At 44.7% G+C, this 15,371-nt stretch overlaps 1 protein-coding gene across 2 annotated transcripts in view; it reads left to right on the top strand.

Annotated features, from left to right (window-relative positions):
- Ush2a (usherin) overlaps window positions 1–15,371 on the top strand; it is a 701,257-nt gene that overhangs the window by 681,113 nt on the left and 4,773 nt on the right. For both annotated transcript variants that reach the window (XR_004946207.1, XM_036202543.1), the window contains exons 65-69: window positions 1,059–1,297; window positions 2,570–2,778; window positions 7,589–7,765; window positions 9,954–10,037; window positions 13,487–13,731. Coding sequence is in view for 1 of the 2 variants with exons in the window: in XM_036202543.1 (XP_036058436.1) it covers window positions 1,059–1,297; window positions 2,570–2,778; window positions 7,589–7,765; window positions 9,954–10,037; window positions 13,487–13,731 (954 nt within the window). In the remaining variant the exon portion in view is untranslated. The remainder of the gene's footprint in view (window positions 1–1,058; window positions 1,298–2,569; window positions 2,779–7,588; window positions 7,766–9,953; window positions 10,038–13,486; window positions 13,732–15,371) is intronic.

The raw sequence follows: 15,371 nt of genomic DNA, 5'->3' as shown, positions 1-15,371 counted from the left end.
GACAGACTGAGAGTCACCTCATCTCCACTTTCTTGTCTCTTGCCTCTGTGGCATGGCTTGAGTCTCTCCTTTGCGGCTCATAAGTAGGTGGAGATTTTGTTCGCATAAGCTTATAGAGAGATTGTGTAGATCCCAGTATTACATTATGAATTATTTAGACCAATTTAGGGAATGATTTGGGCAAGTGTGGAGAAATCCTCTGAGGCCAGCAGACCCAGTGTTGAAACACAATTCCCAAAGAAGACTCACATGCAGGCAAGGCTCCTAGTGCATGCTAAAGGAATATTAGCATATTTTCTACAGGGCTTCGTATTCAATAAATATAGATGATGTAAATACAATCAGCCCTTGATTATCCATGCTTATAAAATGATAATATTAATAAACCCAAATAATTTCTATTTGGAGTACATTGTATGCATTTGAAAAAAATAGCAGGAAGCTCCTTAATTGTGTTACTTATGTCTATGTGGAAAAGAATTTCTACTTCTAACATGTCTTTTCCAAATGGCGTCCAAAGTTTGCTCCAAAGAAATCAGGAGTTTGTCGTCCAACAGAGACAAGTGGCTTTGCAAAAACAGCCCTCCTCGAGGAAGGGAGGCCGCAAGCAAACATGTTTGCACCCACCCCTGACATGGGTTCAGGGCATTTTAGATGTATAAGTTCCATGCAAGTTATTGCAGCAGAATGTGAAACTTAGTGGTAAAAACATAATTTAAACACAGATTACGATTTTTTTGGTTCATTTTGTTGCAAAGGAGTCTTTTTGAAAGTCATTGTATTCAGCCCATATTTTGTGTATTTGGTTCCATTTTCTAGTACGTTCCTAAGGTTAGGGAAGAGAGATTCTACCCTGTCATCTCTTTCCTGTTGCATCTAACTTTTACCAGACTCTTATATTATAAACACCTGTCCATGGGGATTGGCCATTCTAAGAGTTACCACTCTGCTGGCTGGGTGCCTCATTGCTTCTCCCAGAGTACCTAGTGTACTTTCAGAGAAGGAGGCACACTGTCTCTGACCTGTGACGCTGTCTCCTCCGCTCCTCTTTCCTGCAGCTATCTGAAGGCATGACCACTCAGCAGACCCTACATGACCTGAGACCCTTCACCACATATGCCATTGGGGTTGAGGCCTGCACCTGTTTCATCTGTTGCAGCAGAGGGCCAACAGCCGAGCTGAGGACCCACCCGGCCCCACCCTCAGGGCTGTCTCCACCTCAGGTGCAGACACTGGGCTCAAGGATGGCCTCCGTGCAGTGGACACCCCCTCAGCTCCCTAATGGTGTCATTCACAGGTCAGTGGAACTGATGAGCAACTGAGCTGAAAGGGACATGGCACAGAGGCATGTGACCAGCCAGCAGTTCCCAAATGCTTACAAAATAGATGCATACAGAAAAACACATCCATTTGAGCAGTGGTGTTACCTGAAAAGTGTTTGAGCCGTAATACCAGCTGAGAGCAGAGTGAACAATGAAAGCATCTTGAAGCAAGAGAGACAATGCTTTGTGTTGGCAGTCACTAAAAGGAGTCCCTCCCCTGGGGGTCCTCTGGAACCATGTGCTCTGCTAACCTCAGCTGGAGCAAGAGAGATCTCTGTGGTTAGCTGGGAATTGCCCTGACCTCAGTTAAAATGTCAGAAGGGCCAGTGTCTCAAAGAACAGTCTTCATTCAGAGTAATCTGGAGGAAAGGGATCTCCTTTATTCTTTATCAATGGAAATGACTGCTCTTGAGGCTGGAGAAATGGTTCAATCGGTAGAATGCTTGCCATGCAAGCATGGGACCCGTGTTTGATCCCCAGAACCCACAGAGAAACCCACACACTTAGATAATCCAATGCTAAGGTGGCAGAGGTAGGTAGAGCCCTGGGGCTCCCTGGACAGTCAACCTAACCTCCTTGGCAACTCCAGGCCAGTGTGAGACCCTGTCTCAAAAAACTAAGGTGAAGATGGGGCTGGAGGAGATGGCTCAGCAGTTAAGAGCACTGGCTACTCTCTGAAGACCTGGGTTCAATTCCCAACACCCACATGACAGTTCACAATCATTTGTAACTCCAGTGTCCATGGTTCTTATGCCCTCTTCTGGCCTCTGCAGGCACTGCATGCATATGGTGAACAGGCATACGTGCAGACATAACACCCATACACATAAAAAATAAAGCTAATCCTCTGATCTGCAGAGTTGTGTCCACACCTGCATGTGCATATGTACCACACACCCACACTCAGACTGCCTTCTGGGTGGCTACCCATACCTGTGCACGAGGCAACTCCACTCCTCTATGTAACTTCACTTTCATTCCCTGCAGTATCATCAATGCAGGGTCTCTGAAAGTGGTTTCCGGAACATGGAATTTTTAAAGAGTTTGCAAAATGTCTTCTCCCCCAAATATAAACAACTTTGAAAAGTGACAGAATTTGAAGCTAGCCTGGTCTACAGATCAAGTTCCAGGACAGGCTCCAAAGTTACACAGTGAAACTCTGTTTTGAAAAATCAAGAAAAAAAGAAAAGAAAAGTGATGGGTAAACACATCCATTGCCTGTCTTCTTTCCCCACCGCCTGTTCCAGCTATGAACTGCAGCTGCACCAGCCTTGTCCTCCTGATTCAGCCCCACCCTGCCATCCCAGCCACACAGAGACCAAGTATCGGGGTCCTGGGCACAGAGCCAGCCTGGTGGGGCTGCAGCCTTATACTACCTACAGGGTGCAAGTGGTGGCCCACAACGAGGCAGGCAGCATGGCTTCTGGGTGGACCAGCTTCAGCACCAAGAAGGAAAGTGAGTACTCATGGGTGATACCTGGCATAGGAGATAGTGTATGGGAACAGGGAAGCCAGTGGGACTGTGAAGCCTGTGTTCACTCCCACTGGGACATCATGTAGAAAAACCCCAGGGCTTTTAAGAGTATAAAGGTCCAGGGCAATTGGGTAGTCCAGGCTATGTAGATTAAACTTGCCTCAAGCTTAAATTTTCTGGCTCTGTCTCCCAAATTCTGGGCTTACAGATGTGTGCCACCAGACCTGTCTAAGCCCACTTCTCAAGGATCCTACCCCTCCCTTCCTTCCTCCATGTACTTCCCCAAAGCGGTGAGATATGGCATGTCAAGAGCAAAAGAGCAAGTCAGTGTTGAAATGGACATGCAATGAACTGTTAACCAATTCATTTGATTTTTATAAAATAGCCTCATTCCTATTTATTTAAGAATTTATTTATATTTTATGTGCATTGGTGTTTTACCTACATATATGTCAGTGTGAGGATGCCAGACCCCTGGAACTGGAGTTACAGACAGTTGTGAGCTGCCAAGTGGGTGCTGGGAATTGAACTCAGGTCCTCTGGAAGAGCAGCCAGTGCTCTTAACCACTGAGCCATCTCTCCATCCCCCTACTTCATTCCTATTATATATATTCTAAGAAATGAAAATAGGGCTAGGGAGATAGCTCAGTCACAGAAAGCCTGAGGACCTCAGGCTGCTCTGGTCTCCAGAACCTACATGGAAAAGCCTGGACTTGGAGGCACACACTCCTTATCCCAGCACTGAGGAGGCATATAGATGGTTTCTGAGAGTTGCTGGCAGCCAGCCATGCCTACTTGGTGAGCTCCAAGTCAGTGAGAATTTTTATCTTAAAAAACAGGGGAACAGCGCCTGAGACAGATTACCACTGTTAACCTCTGCTTGCCTGACACGCACACACAAACACCCAAACAAATGTGCAACTCTCCACACATGCACACACAAATGAAAATTATGAAAAGGTATTAGGAATAAAATAAATAGTTATCAGAACCAGAAACATAATCTGTAGGATGCAATAAGAAATGAGAATAGTTTCTGGTTCAAAACTTAATCAAAATTCCAATAAATCAAGAACATAGCATCAGGCTAAAGCCAGGACTCCTCCATGTGTACCTGTGGGCCTGTGTACCCATAGGATCACACAAACAGGAAGCCAGTCCTACCTGTAATCCCACACCACTTAGAGGCAACAGCTGTCAATAGTTGACATAATCAACTTCATTCTTCTCTACTTACATAGTTTTTATTGTATCTGAAATCATAGTATAATTAAAAATTTCATACTTGGCTTTTTATACATGAAATTATTTGATTTGTATTCCTTCTGACATTTAAAAACGTTATCACTTAAAAACCTTCAGCAATTTCAGTGTCTACAGATTGTGTTCTAGAATCCCAGGGGATATTCACATGACCTGAAGCTGCTGGACCTAGACCCCAAGTTGATCTGCCCCGAGCAAGACCTAAATGACCCTGAGCAAGACCTAAGTGACAGGGCAGAGCCCATATGTAGTAAGTGGGATGCTCCGAAGGCATCACCCCCATGCTCAGCTGCCCGCCTCCCAGCAATCCTGTTCCTAGGCCACTTGAACTTCCTCCTCTGCAAACCTTTAACTTGCTCCCCAGCCTTGCTCTGCAAATACCCACAGCTAGACCTGACCTCCACTGCTAACTCTTTGCAGGGGTGGGAGAAGTTATGAGTCAGTGGTTTGTTCTACGTCTCATGCAAGGCAGATGCATGCCTGCATCTGATGTCACCTGCCTTCAACTTGAGCCTGAGGACCATACCCCTGGTCTTCTCTGAGTCCACTTGGCAGTAAAGCCACTTCTTTCCAGATGCTCGTAAGCTGCACTCCCTCTCCTGGTACCACAAAGCTTTTCCGAAGTACAGTCTACACAAGCCATCCCTATATCTCCCTCCCCCCAAACACTTCTAATTCCCCACTACTGAATGGAAACCTCTTCCTCAGTTTGTCCTTGACCTCCATATCGATGACTGCAGGATACATGTTTTGCCCCAGGTCACCTTCATTGACTAGTCAGGAATGGTCAATGCAATTCTAGTTTTCCTGACAAGCATCTCCTAGTCCCCTCCTGCCCCTGGGGATATTAGTATTAGTTGGTTTTCTTATCTCAGTTGTAAACCTGGCTCCAAGCCTTTCCACTTCATTCTCTCTCTTCCTTTTGCTCAAGTCCTTCCTTGTCCCTCTCCCCTCTTCAGTGACTACAACCCCAAATGAAGAATGATCAGCAAAGGGTCGCTTCCTACCCAAACCATCCCTAAATCTCTTTATTCTCTGACCCTCACCTTCTCAGCTCCCATCCTGGGGGAGGTGCCTTCGACTCCCCTAGAATATCATTTCTCCTTCACTGTGGACAAAATTTAGGTTCCTGCTGTGCATATGATCATCAAAGCACACTGCAACAACTCTCTATATTTATAGTCCTTTATGATATGCCCATGAAGCAACTATGTTGAATATTTCTATTCACTGTCAGTATTGGGCAGAAAGCCAAGGAGCATCTAGATGAGGGCTGGAGGTTACAACTGATTCTTTTCAGTCACACAGCTTAGATAGTTTGCTTTTGTACTAAAAAAACAAAGTGAATAAAATACCCAGTCTCCCCCACTTCTTTACTTTGCTTCCTGTAATTCTTTCACAGGGAAGAAATAACTAGGTACTAGACCAACACTAAGAAGAGAGGTCCTCTTGATTCAATACTGAATCCATAGATATGAAAACATGCAAGAGATGACTAAAATATGGCTCTCTAAACACTAATGTGCTACATATAACTCATTATGTACACTGGAAGGAAACATAGACCAGAGAGTCCAAACTAGAATATAATTTTAAATAGTGTGGGCAATTGTATAGGGATAAGAGCACATTCATGCTCACCCAAGGGCTTGGAGAACACATCCAGCCTCTGCCTGGACTGCCCTTCAGTGAAGAGCAGAATGGTAAAGATGAACAACAGCCAGTCCTGCCAAGAGAAAAGTGTGCTTGCCCTCTACTCCCATGGTGTCTGTGCTCCCACCACTGCCGGTTCCAAGTGACAGCATGGCAGCACTCAACACACAGATGAGAGGGGATGGAAGGTGAATGATCATTACATACTCTATCATTCTGCTACAATAGGACAAAGAACCCTAGGTGGATGGATAAGTATAAAATGTAATAAATAAGGAAAATGCCAAGAATTTTAGCATCTATTGCCCTGTAAATACCTAGTCATGGCTAACTTCACTGACAGGCCCGCATGGGGCACCAAATTTTTTTTTTTTTTCCTGATGGCACAGCAGCTGCACCTGAATCTACTGCTGTTTCAGCCCACTTCTCAGGCAGGGGCTCTGTGGGACTTCTACATTCGACCAGATCTGCCACCTGCCGCTGCCACCACATGTAGTTTTTAACTAAATCTCTATCATTCTGTTTACCAATAAAAACTTGGGAGTCAGAGGCTGGGGTGAAAACTTGCTAGCTCAGAAAGGTTGAGGAGCAACCATTGACCTTCCCTCTTTGCCAGCATCTCAGAAAGAGAGTGTATCTTCCATCACTCCAAACCAAAAAGCATTGCCATACTCAAAGTCCCTCTCTCTTACTTCCTGCGAGTGTCTCCACCTGTTTACTGGACTTCCTCTGACTCTCCCTGATTACTTTCTGTCAACTAGTTGCTGGATCTGCCTCCTGGCCCAATGGTTGGTTTTATTTAACTCAAATGCAAACTTGGGGTTCACAGTGTGACCATATCCTGCAACACTGTGTCTTTAGAATCTAAACCATATGTTACAAAGTGTAACTATCGCTTACTTTGTTATAATGTCTCTCATCAGTAATGTAGCCAGTGTATTTGCACCCTTCCTTTCCTAACAGCCAACTGAGGACATACGGGAATTTTAATGCTTTAGAAATATCTTGACTATTCTGGAGAAAACAAGTTCTCCTGAAGGAGATCTCTTCCACCCTGAAAGGTGATATGTTAATGACTCCATTTGTTTCTTCAACAACATGTTTACATTGAAGATGAGCTGCAGTCAGGGTTTCCTGTTTTGTTTTAGCTAGTAACTTAAAAATAGAAGAGAACACACCTGTTAAATGCACACCAAGTTGCTTCTATAACTGACATAATACTTAGGAGAGCCGGTCTGATTATATACTAACGTACTTCGCTATTGATTGATTGGTCAGGGCAATGAATTATTATGCTTGGATTGCTGTTTGCAATGCCTTTTAACTATCTTAGAAAACAAACTAACAGTTCCAGAAAAAGCTTTAAAAATAAATGGGTGCCAAAAGGACATAATTCAGCATCTAAGCAGTTTGGTTTGGTGGGGAAAAAAAAATTAACTTCATCTACTCCTTGGGGCTTCATAGCAATAAATATTGATTTGATATGAAAAATAGCTATGTACTGCAGTTAATAGTGTTAAGGACACTTTATCCGTTAAAAGAGGGGGAAATGCTGCAAAATATGAGCCCCAGGTTATGTTGCTAAGCAAACCCATTGTGTGTTAATAGTTTTATTTATAAAATAGTGCTCTCCATTGATTTCTGGAAGCAGCACCAAGCAGCTGAGAGTGCACTTCCCACATGTTCTGATTGGCTGTCTTCTTGCCTCTCACATCAGTTTATTATTTTTAATGGGTTTCTAGCAACACCCAGGGTTGTTTCTGTTTGGTTGGTTGGTTGGCTGATTTCATCTACTGTTGTTTACATTCTTCTAAAAGCTCCCTGTGCATCCATCCACAAGTCCCCATCTCTAGGAGCTGTGCTTTCCTCCCCACAGTGCCTCAGTACCAAGCCCCGTTCTTGGTGGACAGCAATGAATCCACGGTATGTGTAGACTGGAGTGGTACCTTCCTCTTGAATGGCCAGTTAAAGGAGTACGTGGTCACCGATGGAGGACAGCAGGTATACAGTGGCCTGGACACCACTCTCTACATACCAAGGACAGCGGATAAAAGTTAGTACCCCACTTTCTGCTCTGTGTCAGGTACTATGGTCCCCAGCTTTGTGTTAAACTAGAAAGGTGACCCAAGGCGGCTTGTCATCCAAGTTCCTTGGTTTATGTGGCCCCTGGTTGCAGAACTCTTACAGTTCAGAGTTAATATGTGTCTCCTTCCTGTTTGTTACTGGATACTTCCAGGGACAGTGTTGTCTCCAAGAGAATTAAGGGGCTGAAGGAAGGAAGGAGTCCAGTGGGCAGGTTCAGTTCACAAGACAAACAGCAATAAGCTAAATCAGTGAACATACTGAGAACTCGGGGGTTTCCTTGTTGTAGCCCCTCTTGTAAACAGCACCACCGTTGGTGTGCTGGTTAGTTTTCACCATCAACTTGGCACTCACTAGTGTCATTTGGGAAGAAGGAACCTCATTACAACAATTGCCTCCATCAGCGTGGCCTGTAGGCATGTCTGTGAGGCATTTTCTTGGTTGCTTGATGTTCTTGATGTAGGGGCAAGTGGCATGTGGATGGTGCCATCCCTAGGCATGGGGGCCCAGGCTATATCTGAAAGATTGCTCAGTGAGCCAGAGGGAACAAGCCAGCAATATTCTAGCACAGCTCTACCTTACTTCCTGCTTTCATGTCCCTCAATGATGGCATGTAACCTACAAGTATAAACCAAATAAACCCTTCCCTCCCAGGTTGCTTTTGGTCATGATGTTTATCAAAGTAACAAAAAGTTACCAGAACACCCAATGATCATCTCCAGCCCTAAATCCCTGAGTGAGGGGCTCCCCAAACCTCACAGGATCAGTCCCTACAAGAACCTCCCCTTTCTTCTAGGATTGTACCCCATCCCCCTCTCCAGCTGCATCTCCTGTTTCTTTGTGTGGATTTCAATTGAAATAAGAAAGGCTCCACAAGGTACTTCAGATTTTCAGGTAACCTGTAGGGTCACAGGGCCAGTGAGTACAGAATCGTTTGAAAAGTACATTGGATTTATATAGTAAATCAACCCAGGAGTGTTTGGGTCCTTGAAGGGCCTGTTGAAGCTGAAGGACGACTCCCATTTGCATTTATAGATACCAAGTTTTACCCTGAGTGAGCCACACACATTGTCACAGCTCCTGGCCACCTGGGCAGCTTGCTACAGAGGGAAGATGGCCTGACAGTTGGCAGATCTGGGTTCTACCTGAGCAAGACTCAGACCATCTGTGTGACCTTGAAAGAGGCACAGGGTCCTGGCAACTAAAACAGGAATTTGGATCATGTGATTCCCAAGTTTCCTTCTGAGCTCCCCTGTCCAGGAAAGGGTGTAGACCAAAGCAGAGCAAGACTGGCTCCTTTGTAGTCCTTGACTCCTCTGACACGATGCTGCCTTGCTCCTCTAGTGGAAGCTCTGATCTTTCTCTCCACCCTTACAGACACGCTGCCATTACACAATGGCTCTTTGCTGATTGATTTTTTAATTAGAAATTTGCATCTTAGATGATAGCTTCTCATTGCTATAACAAATGCCTAAGACAATCTTATAAAGAAAAGATATTTATTCTGGTTCATAAATGGTTTTCATCTGTAATCTGCTGGCCCACAGCTTTGGGCCTGTGGTGTGGGAGCACATGGCAAGAGGCCATGACAGACCTCTTCCTGGTCCCTCTCCCTCACACCAGCATTGCTCAGGAAACAGTTACCACTGAGATGTTGCTGGCCTTTGCAGCACCATTGGCATCTAAACTGTAGTGCCCTGGTTCACTTCTGTTGCTGTGATTAAAAACAAAAACTACCCTGACCAGAAGAGAGTTAAGGGGGGAGAGAGTTTATGTTAGCTCACGGTTCTGGGTTCCAGTCCATCCCTGAGGAGAGGTCAAGGCAGCAGGAACCTGAAGTAGCTGGTCACATTTCAGCCACAGTCAAGAACAGAGAGAATGAATGTATGTGAGGGGCGGGCACTCAGCAGCCTCCTCTATACTTATAAGGTCCAGAACTCAGAACCAGAAAATGGAAATGGCACCACCCACTTTCAGGCTGGATCTTCCCACATCAATCAACACCATTGTGACCATCCCCCACAGTTAGAACTGATCATCACATGTAACATTAACACTTGGTTCGTTCTAGAGTGGTATTTTCACTGCGCTTTCAAGATGATCCCCCGTTAGCTGGTGTTAAAGGACTAAACATTTACCAGTTCTTTCTTTTTGCCTAGCTTTCTTCTTCCAGGTCACCTGCACAACAGACATTGGAAGTGTTAAGACTCCACCGTTCCGGTATGATGCCTCTACTGAATTTGGTAAACATTTCTCTTGTCTTTTATTTAGTGTATCAGCTACTCATTTTCCTCAAGAGACTGGCAGATGTCTACGTATAGACACTGTCGACACATTCATGGTAGCCTTTTTGAAGGAACTATAGTGTGTCATTAAAGAGAAGAGGAGGAGGAGGAGGAGGAGGAGGACGACGAGGACGAGGAAAGAAAGGGAAAAAGATAAAGAAAACCTTCCAGATTTGTCTTCTGGAAATGAAACTTCTATTAGACAAGGAGTTAGTATTATTTTCAAGTCAAGTCAATGAGGTGTCGATGTGGCAAATGTCAGAGAGACCTGATTAAACTTCTTTTCTGAATAAATACTCTATCTAAGGAATTTTATGATTTCATGTACACAAAGGTAGCAGAGAGAGAGTCCGGGAAAGATGAGAAGGTCGAGACAATGGGTGGTCAATTCCTGATGGCCTTACGATGTCGTAGAGGCAGAGCCTACAATGGCGAACTGGGGGCATTTCTGTCTATATCCTTCACAAGTTGGGATGACTTAAGGGCTAAGGAGATGGCTCGCCGAGGAAGGCACTTAGCACACATCACGAGGATCTGAGTTTGAGTTCCCAGAGGCCACTTACAGGCAGGTATGGTAGTGCAGTTTGTAATCTCAGTGCCTCCAAGGCAAACTGAGAAGTGGGGACAGGAGAGTCCCTAGACACTCATGGGTCAGCTGGCAAACAACAGGACACCCTGTCTCAAGTAAGGTGCAAGGCAAGGCTGTCCTCTGACCCTGGCATGCCCCCTCCAACACACACACATGCAGTTTTAATCAACAGGTATCCTGTTTCCATACTGTGCATATTGGGTATACCATATGATCTCTCAGACTTAACATGACCCCTCCAATATAGCCAATCTGATTTTATTCAGAGCTGCAAGACAGAAAAGAATTCATTTGATATCTTCAACAAATCCAATTTCCCAGTTGGACAGTGGAGGACACCGGGATTTATTCAGGAGTGTTCTGTAAACGTATATGGATGCTCACTCACCCAAATATGGTCTTCCTACCAACTCCTGGCCCCAGACATTTTCTTCAACTGTGTTTCTGGCTTACATGTTCCTAAGCATCAGCTCTGTGTGCCTGTTAATTAGACAGATCCTCAGGTTGCTGACACATGTACAGAAGGGAGGGGATGGGGATTGTGTCTTTTAAATATGCCCTGTTCAGTGATTGTGACACTGGGGCCCAGTACCACCTGCTGGCTGATCTGGACTCCACATCAACCACTGGAGAGACTCATTTGACTCCAGTTATGGACCAGGTTTTTTTTGTAGCCAGCTCCCAACCATGGAGTTCATCTCCTGACTATCACCCCGGCACTAGATAAGCAAGGCAGGGTCCCTTAGAGTAGAAGTGCAGTCTGAAAGGAAAAGGGAATCCAAGCCACGGTCCTGTTTTTAGTCTTTGTCACAGGGCAGGAACTTCCAGTCAGCTCCTGAGCACAAATGGAACTTCCCGCTGCAGCCGCAGTGCTGAGGGCGGCCCTCTTGTCTGGAGGCGAGCTCTTGGCAGAGCAGAGGGAAGAAACTGTGGGCTGTGCTGGTTCAGGGATGTGCTGCCCAGCTGATCTCTCTAGTCAGTTTTAATTTTTATGATATAATTTCTAAAGAGTTCCTGTTCCGTTGCCTGGAGCAGCCTCCAAGCAGGGGAAGAGGCAGAGACTGTGTCTCCCACTGCTGTGAGCCTTTCCCTCTGAGGTCCCCCTCGGGCACCCTGCCCTTCATTCCCCACATACTCCTGTGCAAAGAGCACACACAGCCTATCAGATCAGTCTCTGGGGCCCCAGCCCTGTGCCCACCCACCCCCACCCCACACACAGGAACTTAACCCTTCTTGTGCAGAGCCAGGGTTCAGTTTTCAACCACCACATGCTGGTTCTCACTATGAAGGGGCTTCTAACCTGCTGGAGCTTTGTCTTCAACTTTTTCTTTCAGAAGTAAGGAGGAGAGGCCCAGGGCATTGGTGACTTTTCAAACTATGTCACTGATCAGAAGTAGAGTTGGGTTCGCAAAGGTGTACCCTCCTCTTGGGGCTCAAACTTAGTTTGAGTCGCCTTCTATGACTCCCCCTAAGTGTGTACATCAGGCCTTGGCATGTCTTCCCTGCCCTCTGGTCCTGATCTGCTGAAAACAGGAAGGTGTCGCAGGAGCAGACTTCACTGCCAGCAGCAAAACTCAGCCGCTGAACGCTGATTGGCGTTCAGAGGCAAGGCTTTGGCTCTCAGATTCAGGCCAGCCCAGGTGGTGGCTGTGTCACAGCTGTGAGCCTACAAGCTGTTCTCAGTGAAGGGATAGGCAGCAGACCTAAGACCCTTTCCCACTCAGTTAGCCAGCCCGATGCCATGATTCCACTACCCAATACTATTCTGTAGATCCCCATCACCCCCTTTCCCTTGTGTCCTGCTTCAGTCTCCCACACAGGATAAGGTAATCCTACCACAGCTTACTTTTCCTATCTAGAAATGCTAAATTCTAATCATGTTATTCAGCTTTCCTTCACTGCATCAGAAAAACCAAACAAAACAACATAAAGAGGAGGCTTGTTTAGGCTCACCCTTTTGAGATATCAGGCCCTACTGTCTCTGAGTCTGAACACTGTGGTGAGAAGCATGTGACAGAGCACAGTTGCTTACCTCATACCTCATGACAACCACAAAGCAGAGAGAAATGGGTCTGAACCAAGTACACCCTTCAAGTCATGCCTGCAGCAACCTACTCCCTCCAACCAGGCTTCACCACTGAACAGCCCACTAAGCCACAAACTCAACAGTGGATTTACCCATCTGTGAAGCAAGAACCTTAATGATCTAGTCACCTGCTGTTGACCTATCTCTGAACACTGCTGTCCAAGGGAGCAAGCATTCCACACAGATCCACACTGGAACCCTCAGTGAGTGTGAACTTAGATTGGCTGTGGGCTAAGAAGAGAATGCCAGCTTTAGCACACAAACCCAGGAAAGTGGTTTTACTGATACTTCCTTCCATAGGATGCTCCCCCAGTGTATTTGAGAGGATGGTTTGTAGAGATTTGGGTGATTAACAGAGGCCAGGCAAGAAGCCTCGGGAAAACTGTTAGACCAGGCTGTTGACATTCACAGTTGAAAAGATCTGATGTCTCAAAATCTAGTTTACTGTCTCTTGACCACCAATCATTTTTCTAAGGTGATGGAGCTCTGCATCCCTGTGACTGCTGGCCTCCTCCCTGTAAGGTGATGGAGCTCTGCATCCCTGTGACTGCTGGCCTCCTCCCTGTAAGATGATGATGATCTGCAAGGCTATCCTTGAAGAACCCCAAACCATCACTCTAGCTCACATGTAGTTAGAAACAAGCACACAAGACTGCTTCACTATCAAAAAACAGCACCATAAGCCACAAGATTGCCTACTGAAAGAATCTTTTCCTTGACTATGTTTTTCAGGCCCAGTGCTGACAACTCCTGGAGAAAAGAAGGGAGCAGGGACCAAAAGCACAGAGTTCTACACCGAGCTGTGGTTCATTGTGGTAATGGCAGTGCTAGGCCTGATCTTGATGGCCATTTTTCTGTCCTTGATTCTACAAAGAAAAATCCACAGGGAGCCATGTATCAGAGAGAGACCTCCCTTAGTGCCTCTTCAGAAACGAATGACCCCACTGAGTGTCTACCCTCCAGGGGAAACACATGTGGTATGTATGGAAAGAAAGCCTTTTCCTGGTGTGACCTGCTTTTCATCCTTATGAATTCACTTATCATTCTAATGCTTTTGGTGACGTATTTATGCATAAAATCATGCCTGCAAACATAAATTAACCTCTCATCCTTTCTTAGATATCCGTTAAACCTTTCTTTGCTTCATTGCTCTTGCAAAGACTTCCTTTCAGAACTGTTAACAGTGGTGAAGATGGGCATCATTGTCTTCTTTCAAAAGAAAGCAAGCAAGCCTTTTCCTTTTGCCCAAGTATAGTATGTGATAGCTTTTTAAAATATATAAATGTTCTTTAGTCCATAGAATTTGATTATACGTGCAATTATTTAGTAATTTTACCATGAATTTTATCAAATGCCTTTTCTGCAAAATGAACTATATGGTTTCTCTTCCTTCTGATGATACAGTATCACATTTCTTGATTTATACATGTTGAACCATCCTTGCATGCCTGGGACCAATTCCACCTAATCACGGTATATGTTCTTTTCGATGTGTGAAAATGCTATTTCAAGAGGCAACTTCTAATGACTTCTAAAGGAGTTAAACAGTGTCTTATGCATGTTCTCATTTACATACAGGCTGGAATATTGGTTCAAGTCTTACTAGTATATAAGCATCAACTTGACTTTGATCACTAAATGTAATAGGAATGCTTGCTTCTGTGTCCATTGTGGGGTATGAGTCTATAGCTATTTCTGTGTGGTAGCACTATATGCTCTACTGTATTGGTTTCTGTCTGTCTGGCTTGAGTGTCAGGGTAATGTTAGCCTCATAAAGAATTTGGAAGAGTTCTGGTCATTTGAGATTTTTGGAATAGTTTAAAAGGCATGAGAAGTAGTTATCCTTTAAATACTCTCAGCAAAGCCATCAGAACTGAGACATTTTAGAGGCAAGATTGACTTTTTTTCAAAGATTTTAACTATATGCTTATGTGTTTATATGTAAGTAGGTGCATGTGAGTTCAGGTGCCTGCAGAGGCCAGGTGGTCTCAGATTCCCTTGGAGTTACAGGCAGAAGTGCTGGGAACAAAACTTGGTACTCTGCAAGAGCCATGAACACTCCTCACAGATGACTCATCTTTCCAGCCTTAAGATGAAAGGGTCTTACTGATTTGTCATCACTTGCTGATTATTGGTCTGTTTAGATTTTCTGTTCACTTTGATTCACTTTGGGGCTCAAACATCTACTCATTTCTAGTTTTTCCAGCTTCTTATAGGTGTTCATACTAGTTTTTATGACTTTGAATTTCTGTGGGACCTCTTGGTCATTAGGAGCATGTTATTCAATTTACATGTATTTATTTGTTCACTCTCCATTGTCTCTGTTGTTCTTAGATTGTAGTTTTAATCTAAGTAGAACTGCAATTATTGAGTCTTGATTTGTGGCTTAACTGCTCTATCCTCAAGATTCTGATGAGAATCTGTGTGCTGCTGCTGCTGGATAAAATGTTCAGTAACTGTTAGGAATGTGTTTCCTTTGAAGTATGGTTCTACGCTGCTGTCTCTTGGATAGTTTTGTGTTAGGATGGCATGCCCAGTGAGGAAATTTGGGTGTTGAAATGTCCAGCTCTTATGGAATTAATCTTTTATATTGGATGACAGTTTGGAACATTTGATT

The sequence above is a fragment of the Onychomys torridus genome, chromosome 11, assembly GCF_903995425.1.
Source record: "Onychomys torridus chromosome 11, mOncTor1.1, whole genome shotgun sequence".
In the NCBI taxonomy this organism is placed as follows: Eukaryota; Metazoa; Chordata; class Mammalia; order Rodentia; family Cricetidae; genus Onychomys; species Onychomys torridus.
The sequence above is the reverse complement of the archived record's forward strand: the minus strand, read 5'-3'. Positions and strand labels throughout refer to the sequence as shown.